Source organism: Taudactylus pleione, unplaced genomic scaffold, assembly GCF_031769625.1.
Source record: "Taudactylus pleione unplaced genomic scaffold, aTauple2 ptg000017l, whole genome shotgun sequence".
Classification (NCBI taxonomy): Eukaryota; Metazoa; Chordata; class Amphibia; order Anura; family Myobatrachidae; genus Taudactylus; species Taudactylus pleione.
In genome coordinates this window covers 13,759,716-13,782,994 of record NW_028284419.1, presented here as the reverse complement: position 1 = coordinate 13,782,994, position 23,279 = coordinate 13,759,716, and the positions used below count along the sequence as shown (strand labels likewise).

The following is a 23,279-nucleotide window of genomic DNA, read 5'->3' as shown; positions in this document are numbered from 1 at the left end:
TTGCTAAAGCCGGAAAGGCAGCCCCGGATCTCCATTGCGGGCTATGGGGCCTGCATTGCTCTCGCCATCTAAAAGATGCCAAAAGCGATGCTTGACAAACATTGGTAATCTTAGATTACCGCTATTTGTTAAATACAGAAACCTGCCATAACCCCTTTAGCGAGCGATTCGATAGTAAATGGGGACAATGGAGTCATGTTTTTTGCCTGTACACTCATCTGAGTAGCGATGCTCATGATCCCAATTTTGTACGTACAAAGTCGCAGAACAGAGTTGGATGCACAGTAGCAAAAGTGTATTGGAAATGTATGGGCGTTCCTGGAGGTGGCTTCTCAGATGCACAGAGATGTTGCATAGTATAGGAGTGTAGCAGGCGTGTTGCTGATAGTGGTTGCATTCAGTAATGCAGAACTGTCTACATAGGAGGCCACATTCAGGCTGATAATCTGTGTCTGCCAAAGAGATACTGAGTGTCTAAGGTCACTGACAGTGGGTGTCTCAGTCCTGGCACATTCATACACGCGAATGTACACCAGGGAAGGGCTTTGTAGCAGCATTAGCATACAGTCGCAGACGTGACTGCGGCAAATAAAACCCAGTCATGGGGGCGCGGCTGCATATGACTCAAAAAAGAGTGATTGGATAAGAGCGGAGTTTGTTAAACCTCAAGTCTGGGAGCTGGCTTGTGTGACACCATGTGATTGATTTGGTCCTATTGTGAGAAGGGTGTGTTTTAGTGTACTATGTGAGACCTTGTGGGCTGAGACAAAGCCTCTTTTGTTCCTGTCTGCCCACCCATTTAGGGTGCAAATTTGGTTGAGTTATTTAGTTAGTATAGTCTTTGGGTGCGCTCACCTCCATTGACTTGTTTGTTTGCTGAATCACCCTCCCAGGGCAGCGACATCACCCTACCGGGTGGGTAGTCATGTTAGAGGGTTGAGTGGATACCTATTGTTGACAGTTGTTTATTTATTGGTTAGTGTGCACCTTGGGCGATATCCACTGGCTATGCATGTCTGTGTAGTGCTTTGTTGGAGTGGGGCGACTCTGGACATCCTTTCTTTGCCACCATACTTTCCATCATTTAAGATTTTAATATAATTTTAATAAATAGCTAACAAATTATTCTGCCAAACTCATGTCTCCGAGTCTTTATTTTATATTGTTGTTTACTTAAGAATGTTTTTTTATTATGTGGTGTATGCACAGGACACCCCTCAGATGATTTTTTGGTTTAATTATTAGGTAAACAATAATTTGATTATCTCAATATCTTAGAGGAACTCTAACCCCTACTGTAGGGAACCGTATTAGGAGCTGCTGTAGTTGTCTATGCAGCTGTAGGTGCACGTTTGTGTCTCTGGTAGGGAAAGTAGATTAGACGCCATCAGTTCTAGGATTGAAGTGAATGAATATACACTATATAAAGTGCTGCAGAATATGCTGCCACTATATACACAAAGAGTAATAATAGTTAGAGGATACATTTTAATATACATGTATATAATTATGGAGATCTAATTGTTTAGTACAGTAGGCGGGCAGCACAAACAGGAATCGGTATGTAATCAAATACCGACAGTGGCAGCCCGGCAGGTCGAAATCCTAACAGCTGAAGGTAAGTACCCTAACCCTCCCCTCTCCCCCCTCTAACCCTCCCTTAGGAGTGCCTGACCCTAGCCTCCCCCTGCTAGTGCCTAAACCTAACCCCCCCATCCTCGCATCATAAACCTAACCCCCCCGGGGGGGGTGCCTAATCCTATCCCCCCCCTAGTGGTGCCTAACCACCCTCCTTCTACCCTAAACCTCCCAGGGGGTGCCTAACCCTAAGTGCCCCCGGGGGTCCCTAAACCTAACCCGCCCCACCCCTGCGCTAAGACACCCGGCATATCTTTGTTCGGATGCCGGGTGTCGGGATTCCGTAGTGGGACTAATGATAGGCGTCGGGATTTTGACGCCTATCTTTAGTCCCATGTCGGGATGTAAGTGTCGGGATATTGGCAGACGGGATAGCGCCCACCGGTATCCTGATTGCATCCCGCACAAACATATCTTTAGAAAACCCATGTTATCTAATGGCTGGATGCAAACATTTTTTTATCTAAAAAATGTGATTGTGGGTAGTTTAATAATGGCCACACATGCAGAAATATTATAAGTATATCTGGCCAATTTGATAACACTCTCTGTAACATCACGGTATAGTGTCAAAATAAGCACAGGGCAAGTTAATGAACTGTTCGAAATCAATATAATTTATGTGCAAGTCTAAACTTGTATTCCGCTTCGGAATAAACAGTTTAATGTCTCTTATGGGGAGATGTATCAATCCTTGAAGAGTGCTGAAGATGGAGAAGTTGCCCAAAGCTGTCATTTATCTAGTACAGTCTTTCAAATGACAATTAAAAGCTGGTTGGTTGCTTTGGGCAACTACTCCTCTTTATCTTTCTCCAATGCTTGATACCTCTCCTCCATTGATTCTTCAAATACCCTAATAAAAAAAGTACCTTAGCATCTAAAACCTTACCTGCTCCATTGTCCAAAAGCTGCAGTGTAACAACACTTCCATTCTGTGCTTCAATAAAAGCAGTAACCTTTACTCCTGTAACTGGAGCAAACCCCTGGGTTACCGTCACATACACAATCAGTGGACTGGGGTACCGGCTTGTGTCACTGTTCATGTATGCTTCAGCTACAATTGGCGGCACATTTGGATTGGCTGCTCTGGAACTCACTGTTAAACCAAGAACTTGCTCTGCTGGTTGAGCGTTACATAAGCTGTATTCCCAAGCACCTCTCTGCAATGAAATGTATACATATTTGCTTATTAAGGTGATATAACATTTACAAGTATATATACTGTATATATATATAAAATGTCAAAAAATATTGTAATGTTTTATGCTAAGGAAATTAGCAATTGATGTCATCCAAACCTGTTTCCATAAGAGTCTTTTTCAAAAATAATTGGGAATAGCCTACATGTCAGACAACATTTTTTTAAGGAGCAGTTAATACATAGGATCATCTTTTCTTGTAGTATTATAGACAAACTTCACATTTTATTAAGCTACATTAAGCTTGAGCACTATAACATGTTTAACCGTAATTGCCTACTCTTCCAAATTTCCAGGAGACTCACAAACTTGGGGGGATTTTTTCCTGCTCCCAGAAAAGAAAACACCTCTCCTACAATGAATCGTGTCATAGCAGCTCCTCTCCCTGCAATGTATTGTGGCATTGCAAACACATAATATGTAAGCCCACAACTCTCCTAGGACACTCCCATCAGAAGTAAAGGTCCTTGCGTCCTTATACTTGCCACCCGGTTACCACTCAGAAACGCCTACTTTATGCTGGTCTCCATTCGCACATGATGCTGCATTCATGCACCTACTTGTGACTTTAGACACATTGTGCGGCACATGCACACACCCTGTTTTGTGATTCAGATGTATGCGTCATGTTGGTGTGTCCGACTCAGAATCAGGCCCTATGGAGGTAAATGTAATAGGGTCCGAGTTTATCTTGTGGGACAAACTCACACATTTAAAGGTCAGAGGGCCTGATTCAGAGCCGGACGCTCTGACCAGAGCGCTCGCTCTGAATCAGGGCCCTCCTCCATGAAAATGGAGCGGCCTCCTGGCTGCTCGTATAGCTGTTGGTGACCAGTTATAGATGGTCGCGATGGTCTTGACCATCGCGACCATTGGACTTGCGACGGAGACCCTGCGGTAGGGTCTCCCTGCCGCATGCCCTGGAGTGATTTTGGCTCTATCAGAGCCAAAATCACTCCCACTGACATCACTAGTGATGTCAGTGGGGCCGGCTTCAGACGGTAGGCGTCCCCATGGGAACGCCTCCGTCTGGCAGGCACGCCCACCAAAGGGGGCGTGCTGTCAATCAACATCGACAGCACGCCCCCTTTGGTGTGAGACCCGGAGCGATGGAAAGCCCGTCGCTCCCCAGGTCTCGCGCATGCGCACGACGGAGCTCCCTCCGTCGTGCGCATGCGCAGTGGGGAACATCTACCTACTTGCGAGCGTACTGATGCTCGCGAGTGGGTCTGAATGACCCCCAGAGTTTGTCCCACAACTCACCAAATGTAATAGCCTGCAAACTTGTGAGTTTGAGGCTATTACATTATGCGACTGTGTGTTCCTATGAAAACTTGGACCTTTTAATGTGACTAGCATAAAAACATCAGAGTTATACAGAAGCCTTCACAGATCAGTGAGAACACCTCTATTAACCTTGTGGTTCCCATCATAGGCTACAATGTAGCGGTTCTCACCACAGACTTGAATGGCACTTTCCCACCATTGAAGTCTATGGGGGAAAGTTTGAGAGACGGGCTGACCGCTCAGAGCCATTCAGTGGGCAGCTACTATGGAGGCAACCCGCTGATTAGCTGGCAGCTCCTGTATTGACAAGAGTCACGCAGGTTCCAATCACTGTAAACACATACACTTCCTCCTGTCCGACCTGGTTTCACTTGTCCAGTTCATCGTTTTTAACCCCTTGCATGCCTACTTGCACAGATTATTAAATCAGGGATAAGGGGCTGGGAAAGCACTTCTGCACTAGGTTTAGGTTTAAGAAGGTATATATACTTGTGTAACGGCCCCAATTAGACAATTTGTGGTACATATGAAATCATTCTATGGGGGTGCTGCCAAGGACAATAAGTAGGAGTTTACAAAAAAGAGAAGAAAAGGGTATTGTCTCTTTGTTGGCGCACATAGAGGATAATTGTATATAAAATATAACTTTTATTAAATAAATTATTTAAAAAATGTTTCGCCTTATTAGTGAAATATTCCAAGAAAAAATATAATAAAAACATTGAAACAAATGTGTGTCATCAATTGATATTAAATTATTAATAATTCATTTGTCTCTGTGTCCCTTTCAGTTATGTTTCTGAGTAAAGATTCTATTAAATGTTGTTTTCTCCAGTGTCATTAATCATAACATATATTTATATAGTTGAAATCAATTGGCCCTGCATGTACTACCCACAATTGTAATTAGATATACTGTGTTGAAACTAAACCAAGATATAAATTCCATTGGTGATATTATGCTGCCATCTATTGGTTATGGTATGCCATTACACCTTTAGAACCAGGTTGATTTAATGGGTGCTATATTATGCACAATGTCCTCTATAAGGGCCACCTATTTGTATTCATGGAATATTGTCACATGGGAACATGTATACAGATCTTGATACAAATCTTTGTGTCGCCTATTGGGTTAAGAAATAAACAATCAACTGCAGCAATCATATAAAACTAATTAATATGTGGACATCTTAATGCCCTAGTTGATATTAATGCTTAACCCAAATATAAGGATTCCCTTGTATAGCTATAGGGTTTATTCGTGCAGTATGGTACTGTATTTGGTTTATGCTCAGAATGTGGCACCCCCTGTTGGTTTTAATTATACCTAATACAATACAGTGCTATTGTTATAGCTCCCTCTATAGGGCTGCAAAATTGTTCAATAAACTGTTACTCACTCAGACTAACATTACTGAGTGTTTAATGTGGGTTCCTCATGCCCAGCTGGAAGGTTTAATCACAAGTAGTAGTATTGGAGTAGATTATATATATTCACACTACTTGCTCAGAGTAACACTATAACATAGTCTGAGTACTAGGAAAGCATGTTAATGCATGCCATTTTCTTCACTGTGATAATCACATTTGCTTATACACACAGTGGATGCAGTGCTAATAACACAGCATAGGATTATCAGCAGCAGGAGCTACAGAATTTTTAAGAGTATCAGTCTGAGTGAGTAATAGTTTATTGGCATTCTGTAGCTCCTGCTGCTGATAATCCTATGCTGTGTTATTAGCACTGCATCCACTGTGTGTATAAGCAAATGTGATTATCACAGTGAAGAAAATGGCATGCATTAACATGCTTTCCTAGTACTCAGACTATGTTATAGTGTTACTCTGAGCAAGTAGTGTGAATATATATAATCTACTCCAATACTACTACTTGTGATTAAACCTTGCAGCTGGGCATGAGGAACCCACATTAAACACTCAGTAATGTTAGTCTGAGTGAGTAACAGTTTATTAAACAATTTTGCAGCCCTATAGAGGGAGCTATAACAATAGCACTGTATTGTATTAGGTATAATTAAAACCAACAGGGGGTGCCACATTCTGAGCATAAACCAAATACAGTACCATACTGCACGAATAAACCCTATAGCTATACAAGGGAATCCTTATATTTGGGTTAAGCATTAATATCAACTAGGGCATTAAGATGTCCACATATTAATTAGTTTTATATGATTGCTGCAGTTGATTGTTTATTTCTTAACCCAATAGGCGACACAAAGATTTGTATCAAGATCTGTATACATGTTCCCATGTGACAATATTCCATGAATACAAATAGGTGGCCCTTATAGAGGACATTGTGCATAATATAGCACCCATTAAATCAACCTGGTTCTAAAGGTGTAATGGCATACCATAACCAATAGATGGCAGCATAATATCACCAATGGAATTTATATCTTGGTTTAGTTTCAACATAGTATATCTAATTACAATTGTGGGTAGTACATGCAGGGCCAATTGATTTCAACTATATAAATATATGTTATGATTAATGACACTGGAGAAAACAACATTTAATAGAATCTTTACTCAGAAACATAACTGAAAGGGACACAGAGACAAATGAATTATTAATAATTTAATATCAATTGATGACACACATTTGTTTCAATGTTTTTATTATATTTTTTTCTTGGAATATTTCACTAATAAGGCGAAACATTTTTTAAATAATTTATTTAATAAAAGTTATATTTTATATACAATTATCCTCTATGTGCGCCAACAAAGAGACAATACCCTTTTCTTCTCTTTTTTGTAAATGCCTACTTGCACCAAAGAGGATGTGATCTACACTAGGAATAGGTAAGTATGGAATTTTTTTCCAGCTCCTGTATTGACAAGAGTCACGCGGGTTCCAATAACTGTAAACACATACACTTCCTCCTGTCCGACCTGGTTTCACTTGTCCAGTTTTCCGTTTTTAACCTCTTGCATGCTTACTTGCACCAAAGAGGACGTGATCTACACTAGGAATAGGTGAGTATGGAATTTTTTTTTACAGGTGTTGTGGATGCTACTGGACAAGTGGACGTGAATGGCTACAGGGATCATAGGTAAGTATGCATGAATGTGAGTGTGATTGTGAATGTGAGTGTGAATTTGAGTGTGCATGCATGTGTATGTCTTGTCTTTGTTTTAATATTTCTTTTGCAGATGAACTACCAAGACTGACTCAACAGAGCCTGGTGCTGGTTCATAAAATACAGGGGATCACCCACATTTTTTCCCCTGTATTTTAATAACCAGGACAGGCTCAACAGAGCCCAAGCAGGTTATGCTTGTGGGGAGGGGTCACACATAATTTTTGTTTTTTGTTTTTACTGTTTATTTTTTTAAACACACAAAAACGGGCACAGATCTCACGGATCTGTGCATGGTTCTGTGTAACTCAGACCTGCTCAGGCTAGCCTGAAGCAGGTCTGTTTTCTCAAGTTTTCAGGCAGTAATAATGGGCCTGATTAATTACAGATCGCAGCTGCAACAGTGTATGCAGATCAGCCGAAGGTGCATACTGTGCATGCATATGCTTCGCAGTGCGCGTGCGTGAATTAGCATTGCGATCACTCTGCGATCATGCACGCAGAAAGAAAGCCATTGTACATGGAGGGACAGGACATCAGCGTTTGGGGGTGGTGACAGGAGAGTGGTCAGAGAAACGCAGGCCGTTTGAATGCCGTTTCCTGGACGTGCATAAATTAGCCACTGCAACGGCATACGCAGCTTAAGCTCACTGCGTGCGACGAGGTTAGCAATTTCTGAGTAAGGTCAGACCTGCTGTAATTGTGCAAGAGGGGCCGGTGTTCGACTTGTGTTCCCGATGTATACGCAGGATTGCAAGGTATTACAGATACAAGACAATGGTAGTAAGCGTCTCTATGCTGGCTGTTCGACGGCACTGCAATTGCATTCACTAGCATATTTTCCCAGTAGACCTGCGTGTGTAATCACAGCCGTGATCGGATTAGTGATCTGTAGTGAATCAGGCCCTGTGTGCGAGTTAAACAGTCACACTCAATTACATTGCCCAACTTGTATCCTCACAATGGCAAAAACATCTGGATGCCTGCTTTGCCATTGCGAGTTGCGGGGGTGTGAGAAACATACGGGTTTGCATGTTCTCGCACCCTATTACATAGGGTAAGTTGTAAAAAGGTGTGAGTATAGCTCTATACCTGCACATTTTCCAAACTCCGGACTCGATTACATTTCGCCCTATATGTGTCAATTTTAACATGGATAAAGTAAAAAATATGGCAGCACCAAATAATTTGTAAATCAAAATATGAAGGGAAGACAAGACGCCTGGGTAGAAGGAACTATGCTTATATGTTTAGTTAAAAAAACAAAGGTTTTTTGCAAATTAATTTTATTATCACTTAAAATTTGGTACCATACCTCTGCGGTACCTGGGATCGTTAGACGAGAAGACTTTGAGATCGCATCACTGACAAACTGGTCATTTATATAGACTTTCCCATTTGGATCTGTTAGCTTGATATTTGGAATTGCGCTGGTCCATGTCACTAAAAAGAAAGTGTCATTCCCTATGGAATTGTCGATGGTAACTTTGCCATTCAGAAATTGATTATGTTGTATTGTTGCTGCAGTACTCTCAATCTGTTCAAGGAAGAGAAACAAGTTTAGCATTATGTAAAAATATAACCCCCAGCCCCGCAAAGGCAATACAAGTAATACCATTAAGTATGCAATGCCGGGGGAGGAATCTAAATGTATCCCTCTTTGCACTCCAGATTCTCTTTCCATTTTAAAGTACTGTATGTGTTAACGACAACCACAGATGATATCTGCCAGAGTCAAACTCAGATCTTGATATATAAATCACAAATACAATGTCCCCATTGTACATTGTATGGGGCCGCTGGTGTTCTATGATAACCATGTGGAAACTGCTGTTTCCCTTGATTAATGGGAAAGATAGGTTTGTGAAAAGGCCCCTTAGAATTTGATGCATTTAACGCAAGTTATGCTGCACACACACATGGGATGCAGTCAGGAAGCTGATGGACGAAATGCCGACCGCCGGCTTCTCGACTGTCAAATCCCAGCAAGGTACTAATGACAGGTGTCAAAATCCTGACGCCTGCTATTAGACCTACTCCAGGAGCCCGACGCCCGGCATACCGAATGAAGGTAAGCCGGGCGCCGGGCACGGACAGCCGTGGGGACGGAGGGTTAGGTTTTATGGCTCCTGGGGAGACTTAGGGTTAGGCACCCCCCTGGGAGGGTTAGGTTTAGGCTGCGGGGAAAGGGTGGTTAGGTTTAGGCACTTAGAGGGTGGTCTGGGTTAGGCACTAGGGAGGTAGGTTAGGGTTATGCACCCCTAAAGGAGGGTTAGGGGGGGGGTAAGGTTAGTTAATACTTACCTTTAGAGATGTCAGGATCTTCACTGGTGCCGGTCTTCTGGCGTTGGGATTTGAACCGCCAGACATAGGTCCGGCGGTATTTCATACCGATCCCACACATACACACACAAAAAAAAATTCACATTTGCCAGTTTGAGTGGCACATATCTCCTCGCTGATAAGTGTTTTTTGTTTGCAAATAGATTGAAAGCTGCAAGATATAAGAGAATGTCCTGGAATGTACCTGAACAATAAATGGGTAAAAGAGGGTGTCTGTGGTGTTGCCCTTTAACAAAATTTTCTCCTGGTGCACTACACTACTATCAAGGGCTGGTAGCAACAATTGTGCTGCAGTGTTTGGGCACCTGCAACAAATACAATACGTGGTTGGCTATTCTGCTGCTGTTCCACCGCTTCACCTGTACAGATGCACAGGTCATAAATATATTAAAAGCACAATTTAGGACACAGGGTTATACATTTTTCATAGGTATGCCAAGTACAAAAAAGCACATTTGTGTTAAAAATGGGACTTCCGTCTCACCCTAAATGACCCCAACAGCTTTATATTTTTATTCATGTTTTAATTACGTTATGACATACCAGAACAGACTGCTGTATATCATCTCCGCTGCTGGATTTGATCACACTGAAGGAGTCAATCAAACCGTTTGCATCAACTTTATCTGATGCATAAAGCTGTAAACCACCTGTGCACAAAATGAAATGAATTCAATTGAACATCATGGTGACAAAAATTACAAAATTGTTACACTTTCTATCGGATAAAATGTGTTGTGTGCAAATCACTTAACAACTAAAATATAACCATAAACAAAGACATTGAGAGTTAGATTTGGCAGAAACTGTTAGCTATTTATTAAATGAAATATTTATTTAAGGTAAAGTATGGTGTCAAAGAAAGGATGGACAAAATCAGTCCAATCCATAAATATATATATATATATATATATATCTGTGTGTGTGTGTATATATATATATATATATAGATAGAGAGAGAGCGAGAGCGAGAGAGAGCGAGAGCGAGAGAGAGCGAGAGAGAGCGAGAGCGAGAGAGAGCGAGAGAGAGCGCGAGTGAGAGAGAGCGAGAGAGAGAGAGAGCGAGAGCGCGAGAGAGCGAGAGCGCGAGAGAGAGAGAGCGCGAGAGAGAGAGAGCGCGAGAGAGAGCGCGAGAGAGAGCGCGAGAGAGAGAGAGCGCGAGAGAGAGCGCGAGAGAGAGAGAGCGAGAGAGAGAGCGAGCGAGAGAGAGCGAGAGCGAGAGAGAGCGAGAGCGAGAGCGAGAGAGAGAGCGAGAGAGAGAGAGCGAGAGAGCGAGAGAGAGCGAGAGCGAGCGAGAGAGAGCGAGAGCGAGAGAGAGAGCGAGAGCAAGAGAGCGCGAGAGAGAGCGAGAGAGAGAGAGAGAGAGAGAGAGAGAGAAGCCAGAGCTGAGGCAACTTTGTCTGTTCTTACACTGGCTAAGCTGATTGAATGTAGGGGGATGTATCCTATTGCAAAAGGGAAGATAAACTGCACAGGTATTAAAGGAAATTACTGAAAATAATATTTCTGATACCTCAAATATATCTAACTTCTATTGACATAATTTAATCACCACAAGGGTGTAACTGCTAACAAAATCTAATTCAGGAACACAAAAAGAAAAAAAAGTGTTGTTCTTGATGCAGTGCACTAGAGAAAGGTCAATGTAAATATAAAATGTAACTTTTGTTAATAATTAGATGCATAAAAGACAGCAAAATATTTATAAATAATTCCACAGAATTATTGAAACAAACAATATAACAGAAAAGTGTAAGGACATATAACAAGGTGAATCTTAAAATAAATTGGTAAGTCTCCCTTGGTCTCTAACAAAAAAAATCATAAATACAGAATTTTAGCATGTGATTATAACCCTAATAGACAGCTAATATATGAACTCAATGTACTATATCTGTATAATTTCATATAATTGTTTGGTATTATGTTGTGCTGTCATATGAGGGGCAAACTTCAAGCATTAGGGGATCCCCTGGATGTAGGCTGAAGTTAATATCAGCTCTATGTTGTGCCTTTAGCTTGAGTGTAACTATATAATAGCCACAAAGTAGAAAAAAGATGGTACCATATCTCTCTGTCACAGAGTATCTTATAAACAGTGATGGTAAATATATGACTACATTTGTCCTCCAGTGTAAACAGATTCACTCTAAAACTGCTGTATAGTAGTAAAATCTATAACTCACGAATGAGTGGTACTAATTTATTATAGTCATGACTGATAAACTTGACATCACTCTAATTAATTAGTATATACAAGCTCCTCTCAAGCTCATTTTTGTCCACTCTGCACTATGTTTTATATAACTGTACTACATACGATTACCCATTCATGATAATATGAAAAGTGGCTTCTAGTATAGTCACCTCCAAGATTCTACATTATCTAACTGATATGATTATCAGTGTCTTATAGATCTCTCTAATTGTAAAGCTGGGTACACACTGACAGATACATTGGCCGATCAATTGATCGGCCAATATATCTGCTGCACGCCGGCCAGTGTGTACCCGTGATATGTCGGTGAACGTCGTCGTTCACCGACAAGTTGCATTGGCTGTGCTGCACAGCTGATGGACAGATTTGTCTGCAGACATACCTGTCCAAGGGCAGGTGTGTACTGGTGGTCGGCAGACCGCCCATACACACACAGGGACAGCCTCAAGGAGGGGGGGTGGAACACGCCCCCGACCCGCCCACCGGCCGCCAAGTCCTGCCCACCAGCCGCCGGGAACCGAGGGCACAAGCAGATGATGGCCGTTCAGTGTGTATGAACGACCATCACCTGCAGATTTATCTGTAGATGACTCGATCTGTAGATATATCTGTCAGGTGTGTACCCACCTTAAGTCTCAAGGGAGGATCATATGATGTAATTATAGCTTACATAGCTTTAACGAAGAACTAGATTCATAATGGATTTTCTTTTCTTTTGGCATTAGTATGCGTGCATTCACAACAGAATAAAGTGCCAACTTTAATGCCGACAACATGTGTATATATTAAATTGTAATGTGCAGTTTGATATAGAAATAATTAATCACATATAGTGGTTATAACGCTGGTGTGTTTGTCTGTTTATGGACTAATATACATCCCTTTTTCCCCCTCCTCATACATATGATAGAATGCAGGATTAAATGTGAGGAGGGTTCGTTCATTATATACTTATCGCGCTAGTATGTCTTATGGTAAGAGACCAGGACTAGCCTTCATTCTCTAAACATCAGCAGCAGGATGCAATTGGGAAACCGGCTGTCTTAATCCTGACAGCCGGCTTCCCGACTGCTTTTTCCCATCGAGGGTTAAATGACAGGAGTCTATATGTAGACGCCTGCCATTTTCCCGACGACGGTAGACTGGCGCCCTGCATCCCGATCGAAGGGATGCCGGGCGCAGCAAGCGGACAGCCACGTGGGGGGGGAGGGTTAGGTTTAGGGCACCTGGGGGGGGACTTAGGGTTAGGCACCCCCCCAGGAGGGTTAGGGTTAGGCTAGTGGGAGGGAGGGTTAGGGTTAGGCACCCCTAAGGAGGGTTAGGGTTAGGGGGTTAGGTTAGTTTTTACTTACCTACGGACGATCGGGACTTCCAGTGCTGTCGGGCTTCCGCTGCCAGGATCTCTGCTTCTGTCGGCCTGCCGCGGACGGGATTCGAACTCCGGCCAGAGGGACGGCGGTATTTCATACCGTTTCCTCAGCAGCATATAGTTTATATACAAATCCCTCTTCTCATTCACACAGCAACCTTAAACCAAACTTAAACCAAAAGAAAAGAAAATCCATTATGAATCTAGTTCTTTATAAAAGCTATGTATGCTATAATTACGTCATATGATCCTCCCTTGAGACTTATAATTAGAGAGATCTAATAATAAGACACTGATAATCATATCAGTTAAACTGGGTACACACTGACAGATATAATGGCTGATCAATTGATCGGCCAATGTATCTGCTGCCCGTCGGGCATTGTGTATACTCGCGATATGTCGGTGAACGTCGGCGTTCACCTACATATCACATCGGCTGTGCTGCACAGCCGATGGACAGATATGTCTGCAGACATATCTGTCTATCGGCAGGTGTATACGGGTGGTCTGCAGACATATCTGTCCATCGGCAGGTGTGTACAGGCGGTCGGCAGACCGCCCGTACACACACAGCGGCAGCAGCGAGGAAGGGGGCTGGACATGCCCCCCGCCCGCCGGGACATGCCCCCTGGTCGCCCGGACCTGCGGACAGGCACAGATGATGGTTGTTCAGTGTGTACGAACAACCATCATCTGCAGATATATCTGTATAGTGTGTACCCACCTTTAGATTACGTGGAATCTCGGAGGTGACTATACTACAAACTGCTTTTCTTATTATCATGAATGGGTAATCGTATGTAGTACAGTTATATAAAACATAGTGCAGAGTGGACGAAAATAAGCTTGAGAGGAGCTTGTACAGTTATATACTAATTAATTTGAGTGATGTCAAGTTTACCACTCATGACTATAATAAATTAGTACCACCCATTTGTGGGTTATAGATTTTACTAATATACAGCAGTGTGATTAATCATAGAGGTTTTAGAGTGAATCTGTTTATGCTGGAGGATAAATGTAGCCATATATTTACCATCACTGTTTATAAGATACTCTGTGACAGAGAGATATGTTACCATCTTTTTTCTACTTTGTGGCTATTATATAGCTACACTCAGGATAAAGGCACAACATAAGAGCTGATATTAATTCAGCCTACATCCAGGGGATCCCCTAATGCTTGAATTGTGCCCCTCATATGACAGCATAACATAATACCAAACAATTATAATGTATGAAATTATACAGATATAGGACCTCATTCAGAGCCGGACGCTATTTGCGCTCGCTCGTTCAGAAAAAGGGGCTGGATATTTAAATAGAGCACTCGCTCTTTGCGGTCTGTTGACGCCTCTATGTCTGAGCGAGCGTCCAAAACATGCGCTCATTATTTTGTAAAGTCGCCCCTTTGCCGCTCGCATCATACGTCATCTCCGCTATTTATTAGATTAATCGAGTACATCGAAAGGCGTATGAACTGCTCGCAATTATTGTGGTAGCATTTTCCTACCGCAATCATGCGAGCAGTTCAGGCTAAAAGACAACCAAGTGACGTGATCGATGACGCTGCTTTGTTAATTATGCACACCCTTAAAACGCCCGTTTTGACCGTTTGGCATGCCTGCGTTCGGAACTCCACTCCCCATTTTCAAGCACCTTCCCCTGTTACCACCCACAAACGCCTCATCCTGTCACTCAAATTAGCAGGCATTCGCTATTTTGCGAGCGCACGATTTCCGACCGCACTGACTGGTTGGCGCATGCGCATTACAACCCATACGCATGCACAGATGTGCGAACATCACTCGGAGCGAACGAGCGGCCGCTTACGAGCGGCTCTGAATCAGGCCCATAAGTACATTGAGTTCATATACTAGCTATCTATTAGGGATATTGGGACTCATTCAGAGGTGGTCGTTAGATGCAAGCGGTCGCTCTGAATCAGGGCGGCTGCATCCATCCTGAACGACCGCCTCCTTGTTGATCGTTAAGCTGTGGGTTAACACCCACAGCTCTAATGACTGACATGGGTGATGGTCGCGATGGTCAAGACCATCGCGACCATCGGGGCTTACGACCAGACCCTAGGGTAGGGTCTGGGCACTCGAAAGCCCCAGGGAGCTTCCTGCTCTGTTCGAGCAGGAAGTTTCCCACTGACATCAGCAATGATGTCAGTCGTGCGCTCCATCGTGCGCATGCTCTGTGGGGCAACATCGAGTTGGTTGTGAGCGCTCAACACTCACGACCAACTCTGAATGAGCTCCATAATCACATGCTAAAACTCTGTATTTATGATTTTTGTTTGTTAGAGACCAAGAGAGACTTACCAATTTATTTTAAAATTCACCTTCTTATATGTCCTTACACTTTTCTGTTATATTGTTTGTTTCAATACTTCTGTGGAATTATTTAGAAATATTTTGCTGTCTTTTATGCATGTAATTATTAATAAAAGTAAAATGTTATATTTACATTGACCTTTCTCTAGTGCACTGCATCAAGAACAACACTTTTTTTCTTTTTTGTGTTCCTGAATGTAGGAGGAGCTGCAGCAACACTGTGCACCCCGTCCCAGGCAGTTCCCATGAGGCATTGTGAGAGGCTGAGGCCTGAGCTGCTGCCGTGTGGCTCACTGACTGTATTCTCGATGCCCTTTTCTGGAGCCGCAGGTTTGTGTATCATATGTGGGAGGTGCCAGTAGGAGGAGCTGGCAGGGGGCAGGTGTGCCGGCTGGTGGGATCTTTAATAAATTATGCTGTATTTATTTGCCTGTATTTGTGTTTTTAAGTGAAAGAGGTGTGTGTGTGTGTCTGTGTCAGTTTGTGTGTATGTAGTCTTTGTCAGCAGTGGCGTCATGAGGGGGGTGCGCGCCACACCCGAGTGTCAGCCTCGGATGGGGTGACACCAAAATGCCGGCTCCTCTGCAGTGACAGGAGCCCAGGTGCTGCAGTGTGACATTCTCCTGCAGCACCAGACTCCTGTCATAGAAGAGTCTCCGGGGCAGCCCTGCATCTATAGCGTAGGTATGGACATCGGAAGCCGATGGTTAGCAACTGTTGATGTTTCTGATTCAATGGAAGTACTTTTTCCATCGAATAGCGGGAATTTGATGGTTGCCAGCTTTCCGATGTCCATTTGATGGCTGGCTGCTGGGGGAGCAGGTGAGCAGTGGGATATAGATATATATATATATATATATATATATATATATATATATATATAGGGAATATTTATTGTGGTTAGATTTTTTTTCCTTGGAAGCCCCCCTTTAAAAATCCTGCATTTGCTACTGCAATCTACAAAGCACAATAACAACCGACACCATGCATTATGCATTGCAGGTGGATACCACCCAAGCTGCACAAACACAACTATAAATTGTCTACCCACCCATTTGGGTGATGACACTGCCCCCTGTTAAGATGGTACTGCCAACTACCAGTCAACGAAGGGAGCACACCTAAACTAAGTAATTGCACCAGGACTGGTGACCTGCGCTTTGGCCTATAGCCCAGCCCCCTTAAATAAATTCAGTACCCTGCACTACCATAGACTACTAAGCACAAAGTGATCAGCACCCATGCCAGCCCCATTCTAGAGGTTTACACTACCTCTTTTATATGTAATAATTCAGTTTCTAACAGAGTATGCTGGCACTGCATAACTAATATATCGTAAAGAACAATGAACAGTGCTTTATATGGGAAATGGCAAGATGATATTGTGGCGTATAATTGGTTCTCCCACTCACACATCCCCTCTGCCACCATTTAAAATGATGAACAAAATTGATTAGATGGTTCTATATTACAGAATTGCAGGACACTGGTTATACTGGCTATATGTATGCTGTAACTCAATGAAGCTCTCACCAGCACATTATAATATTTGTTTGTGAGGTATTGTACACCTTTAAACAATTATTTCTGTTAGTTTGTATAAGGGACCAGAAGGGTCTGACTATATTTGTGTATAATATATAAAAATATATTACAATGTACTTCAAAACCCACATATCCTACTGTGCATTCATGTTATGTATTAACCCAATTAAACCACATTATTTCCTAATTGTTAGTGATTTCCATTTGTATTTGAAGCAGATTGTTATCATTTTATTTTCATTCTTAATTATCTGTAGGTGGCCTTTGTGGGTTGTGGAACGAATTGCACCATTTAGGTCAAACTCCATGAGCTCAATGCCATGAAACATTGAAGAGTGGGGCCAAGATGACGCGATTTGCCAGGAATCACAGCATCTTGTACCCTCCCACCTATTTTGCTTAGAAGTGGGCAAGATATGGGAGAGTGACTTGCTCTCCTGGGAGTGGATTGCCTTGTAATTGCCTAAATATGATGGCCTAATAATGCAACAAAGATAGGAATTATCCCATACAATGTACTACAATCACATTGGTTCAATCAGCTGTCATTATGGATAAAGATGTACCTAATTGAACAGGGACATAACCCACCTGTCATGCTAGATAACTGTTCTAGTCCTGGTTCTGCTTTGCCTCCAAGTGCAATAGTGTGAATAATTACTCCACTGTTCTTTGCTTCATTTAAACAGCTGCTAATACCAGAGTCCTCACCATCTGTTAACAATACAATTTCTGTGCCATATGTGTTTCCATCCATACCTTTGTTTACCTGCACAAACATAAATACCAACATTCATTATCCAATGGAATATTTTCCTTTTAGGTCTTACTGCAAAGAATACACCTGGTTTGGGGTGTTCTGATGTTAGAACTTGATCTCTGTAAGCTTTATTTATCAATTGAAGATACAACTGTCACTTAGCAATAGCCACCAGCTACCTTCTTCAGCTACAGCACAGTTGGTGTAATGGTTAGCATTACTGCCTCACAGCACTGAGGTTGTGGGTTCATTCCCACTATGGCCCTAACTGTGTGGAGTTTGTATATTCTCCCTGTGCTTGCATGGGTTTCCTCCGGGTACTCTGGTTTCCTCCCCCACTTCAAAAATATACTACCATGTTAATTGGCTCCCAACAAAAAAAAAATTAACCCTAGTGTTTGTATGTGTGTGAGCATGTGGTAGGGAACATAGATTGTAAGTTCCACTGGTTCAGGGACTGATGTGAATATCCAAATATTCTCTGTAAAGTGCTGCGGGATATGTGTGCGCTATATAAATAACTGGTAATAAATAATAAACAAACTTCTATACTGAATTATATTTACCACTAGCTAGGATGATGTGTTTATACAAGTCAGCTGTGTAGTAGGAGGAGGCTGGTCTTTGAGACTTCTCTCAGTTGGGTAGTTCAAGTATAAATAGCCTCACTTTCTTATAATTCCTTATTACCCAGTTGCTGTGCGGTTCGGTTCTCCAGAAATCCGAACCCACCCGAATTTCATGAATCCGGGTAAATCTGAGTCGCCGTTCTAATCTCCTGAGGAGATCTGGGTAAATTTGGGTCGTGGTTCTGATATTTTTGCAGTTTGGAATTCGGATTTTAAATCCGAATTTCGGGTTTTGGATTGCATAAATTACATGATTTTAGCGGTTTTTAAAACTTTTTATCTATATTTTATTAAAAAATTCAGATCCAAAACAAAAACACTTGAGGGTGGTTTTTTTCAAAACCAAATCCAGATCCAAAACCTTGAAGGAGATACAGATCCAAAACCAAAACACGGGGGTTGGCGCACCTCCCTAGTTGCAATATACTGTATCTGTGTTCCAGTTTATTATAGTTCTTGGATTTCATTGTTATCTTGTGTCTTGACTATGGCTAGTTTTGGATCTCGCTTGCTTTGTTTCTGTCCTGACCTTGGATTGTATTTTGACTTTGCTTGTCTGTCACCAGCCCTGACCTCGGACTGAGTACTCACTATTCTTGTCCGCTATTAGTTTGTAACCTAAGTATGCACTATTCTACTTTTTGTGCTCAGTCCATCTGTAGATCAGTAGCCAATACCCTGAGCTATTGAGCTGTTATAATTTTCAGTCGAAGACCTGGGGCATCCGAGTACTGGTAAGCATATCCAGCTTTATAGAAAAGGTGTCTCCAAGGGGGAAGATATCTCAAAGTAGCTATAGGTTGTTCATTAGCACTATTGGTGCACCATCGGCCACACCATTGGCCACACCATCGGACTTTGCACCTGCCTATGGCAGTCACAGTATGTCCGAATGACCATGGTCGCCAGTGTCAGTGTAACTGTGTCTTTAGACGTCCACAACATTCCCACTCCTGTTAGCCACCCCACTTGTGCCTAATGCCTTACCTGCATCCACCTCTGTATCACCCCATCTATCTGCTTAGGGGACTTTTGCAGGCATTGGCACTCAGGTACTGCATAAACATTTTCACCTAAACTAAGCTACTGATGAAGGAAATACCTCAAATCCTTTGCGAACTCCAGCACATATGTTTGTATCACCAGTAGCATTCGTTGGAAGAAACCTTTTAACCTGTTCACGCTGGGAGGTGGAAACAATCTTAACTAGTGTGGTCATAACTGTTGCATCACTGGAGAAAGTGACAATTCCAACATATGATCCAGATTCAATGATTTGCATGATGTACACTTCAGAGGCCTGGTGCATACGGGAGATTCGATCTAACTGCAAAGTAAAAGGGACAGTTTTAAATGTTATGATGTAAATAAGAAAAAAAAATTCACAATGTATTTTAACATGATATACTATATACTTGCATTATACTAAGTGTAAATCATTGTAGTAAAGTGAAGAGCAGTTTGTTGAAATAATGTTTTATTATAAAAAATTATTAAGCAGATAAATTAAGGAACATGAATTACGTTGTGAAATCACTGGTCCTGATACTGAATGTGGCCACATCTTGCGATTTTGATCAAACTGTGCATGTGCAGCAGCCAACATAAGCAACTTAGAGCAGCTACGAATGTTTCTGAGCTGTAAACATCTTAGAAGCTTCTCAGAAACAGAGAATGGGTGGTAATGGGGCATTTGCACTTTGGAGAAGCATCCTGTCAGGAGAAGCATCTCTTACTGAGCATACGCATTAAGTAATCCTGGTCCAAACCCAGAAGTAAAGTGATAGTGAATGCGTTAGTTGTCACTTTACTTTTCAGCCTTCATCAGGATAGGCTATTTTTGGAGCCTGTATCTTAGCGCATTCCCCTAATAAATAATTCTAAAAAAGCATTCCAGAAAGGGGCATAACTAGAGGACTTGGAGCCCAGAGCAAGCTGGAATAAACAGCACCCCCCCCTCCCTATCATTTATATGATCTGGTGCTACGATCCGCTACCAGGATTTCTGACAGCCTTAGCAGTTTCTAGTCCTGGCTGTTGCTTTGTCATCAGGGAAGCTGTCAGTATTGTGGAAGCATTCAGCTGCAGCCAGTCTGCAATCTAGCTCTCAGTGTGTATGCAGTTCAGCTGTATTGCAATTAGGAGGATGGTTGCATTGGTTCCTCTTTCTGTTATATTGCATTCATTCCCAGTATTAATTATGGGAAGGCCTCATAGAGGGCCTAAAAACAGTAATTACTGTGCATGATGATATATAATATACATTCTATAATATTCTAAATAGATGTATCTGTGTTTGCTCTCTATTAAGATACAGGAGGCTTGTTATGAATATACCAATTATTGGATTTTAATAGACAAAAACATTAAAAGTAAAAAATTATTAAAATGAAATCACAAATTCCTTAGTATAGCAGCATAGTTCGCAGATGACAATAGTATCCAAATAAAACAAAAATTTCACATATAAAAGTAAATGTAGAACAATATTGTATATATAAAAAGAGCTCTTTGGAATCTGTTGTCTTGTATTAACAGTCAAAGTCCAGAACTCACTGAAATGCTTTTAGTATAAGCAAGTCTATAGCTTATGCTGGCCATACACGCTACAATTATCGGGACGATCCGCCCGATATCGGCGGATCGCCGCGATAATTGTAGCGTGGGGGGGCGACCGAGGGTTAAATATTGCTCGGTCGGGCATGCTGGATTGTCCAGCATGCCCGTCCGATGCGATATTACCCGGTAAACTGTCGGCCACATCGGGCAGTGTATGCCCAGCGCAGCCGACAGATAGACATTTCCTGTGTTCCTTCCTACGGAAGGAACAGGGAAATGTCTCCTCCCCCAGGGGCGGAGCGCAGATGTTGGGCTATACACTGTGAGATTTCCCTCACAGTGTATGCCGCGGACATCTGCGGCTGACAGCCGGCCAGATAAAATGTCTGTCTGTCTGACAGACATTTTATCTGGCAGTGTATGCCCAGCATTAGTTAAGTGTCTGATTAGAAAACATGTAGCGAATATGTTGCCATTCCAGTGTTATCATATAATATAAATAAATAGACAAGCCGGTTTGTTATAGTCAACAGCTGTTTGTAGTTTAACTTGTGTCCCACTTGCAGTATCACTGTCCACAGTCTCCTATGTATATATATATATATATATATATATATATTGTGACACAGTTAGGTTAGGGGGTCCCTCTCCTGGGTAGAGGACTCCTTCCTTTCACACACAGCAGCTGGGAAACAGTACGCCAGACTGGATGCAAGTACAAGCTGGTCGGCGCCAGTCTTTATTGTACAATGTCAGAAACAACATAAAGAAAACATAAACATAAATCCTAGCCCTGTCGGGGCACTAACTTCACAGGTAGTTCCCTCACTACCAGAACCTGGCAGGGCCTAATGCCCTCACCAGCAACAAGGGCACAGCACAACACTTACAGTTAGGTTTTCAAGTGTCTCTGAGCAAACTCCCTGTCTGCTCTCCCAGATGAGACAATCAGCCCTCAACACACTAGGCTTATATTGGCCACTCTCAGGTGGAAACCCTAACAAGCCTGTTACCAGGCTGCAAGAACCAAAACCTGGAGTGGCCGTGGGTGGAGCCCTCCCTCTCCTCTCACCCACAACCCCCAGGTCCCAAACCGGCTTTTCAAAAAGCCGAAACTCAAGCCTGCTACACTGCAGACTTTCTCCTGGGGGTTTAAAACACATAAGACAGGAATCTGGGACAAATGTACCTGCCACCGACCACTTTACCAATGATCCTATCACATATCCCCCCCCTTTGTTTCAACCTGTGGGGCGGAACAATTGAAGCCCCCAAACAATGAACGTGTGACAACGCATCAGCATTGGCCAGCTGGCTTCCTGGCCTGTGTTCCACTGAAAATTTAAAAGTTTGTAACGCCGAGAACCATCTTGTAATTCTCGCATTACTGTCTTTATTTTCGGACATCCACTTCAAAGGGGCATGGTCAGTGATCAATTTGAACTTTCTTCCAACCAAGTAGTACCTGAAAGCCTCTAACGCCCACTTTATGGCCAACGCCTCCTTCTCCACTGTGGCATAGTTTCTCTCATGTACATTCAACTTTCTGCTTAGATAGAAAATAGGGTGTTCCTCACCCTCCTTGTTCTGGGACAGGACCACTCCTATACCTACTTCTGATGCATCGGTTTGTACTATGAATTCCCTGTCAAAATTAGGAGTCATCAGGACTGGTTGGGAACACAACGCTACTTTCAACTCCTGAAAAGCTTTCTCCGCCTCAGGACTCCATTCTACCATGACTTTTTGTTTGCCTTTGATCAGGTCAGTCAGAGGGACTGTCATGGTGGCAAAGTTGGGTATAAACCTCCTGTAGTACCCCGTAATTCCCAAGAAGGCTCTCACCTGCTTCTTATTCAGAGGCAGTGGCCAGTTTTGTATGGCATCAACTTTATTGAGCTGAGGCTTTATCAGGCCTCTGCCAATGGTGTATCCCAGATATTTTACTTCCTCCATGCCTAGACAACACTTTTTTGGGTTGGCTGTCAAACCTGCCTTATAGATGGAGTCCAAAACTGCTTGTACCGTGGGTAAGTGAGACTGCCATTCAAGACTATGAATGACCACGTCATCCAGATAAGCAGCCGCATACCATCTATGGGGCCTTAGAATCCTGTCCATCATTCTTTGGAAGGTAGCAGGTGCCCCATGTAGCCCAAAGGGCAACATCTTGTACTGAAACAAGCCCTCTGGTGCTGAAAAAGCTGTCTTTTGTTTGGCGCTCTCGGTTAACGGTACTTGCCAATACCCTTTGGTTAGGTCAAGAGTGGTTAA

The 23,279-nt window shown here is 42.6% G+C and overlaps 1 protein-coding gene across 1 annotated transcript in view; it reads right to left on the bottom strand.

Annotated features, from left to right (window-relative positions):
- Positions 1–23,279, bottom strand: part of LOC148540817 (calcium-activated chloride channel regulator 1-like) — a 125,620-nt gene that overhangs the window by 14,734 nt on the left and 87,607 nt on the right. Inside the window, exons 7-11 of the mRNA XM_088482194.1 lie at positions 19,549–19,773; positions 17,649–17,826; positions 10,124–10,230; positions 8,553–8,774; positions 2,528–2,798 (exon numbers count right to left, since the gene is read on the bottom strand). Of these exons, the coding sequence (XP_088338320.1) occupies positions 2,528–2,798; positions 8,553–8,774; positions 10,124–10,230; positions 17,649–17,826; positions 19,549–19,773 (1,003 nt within the window). The remainder of the gene's footprint in view (positions 1–2,527; positions 2,799–8,552; positions 8,775–10,123; positions 10,231–17,648; positions 17,827–19,548; positions 19,774–23,279) is intronic.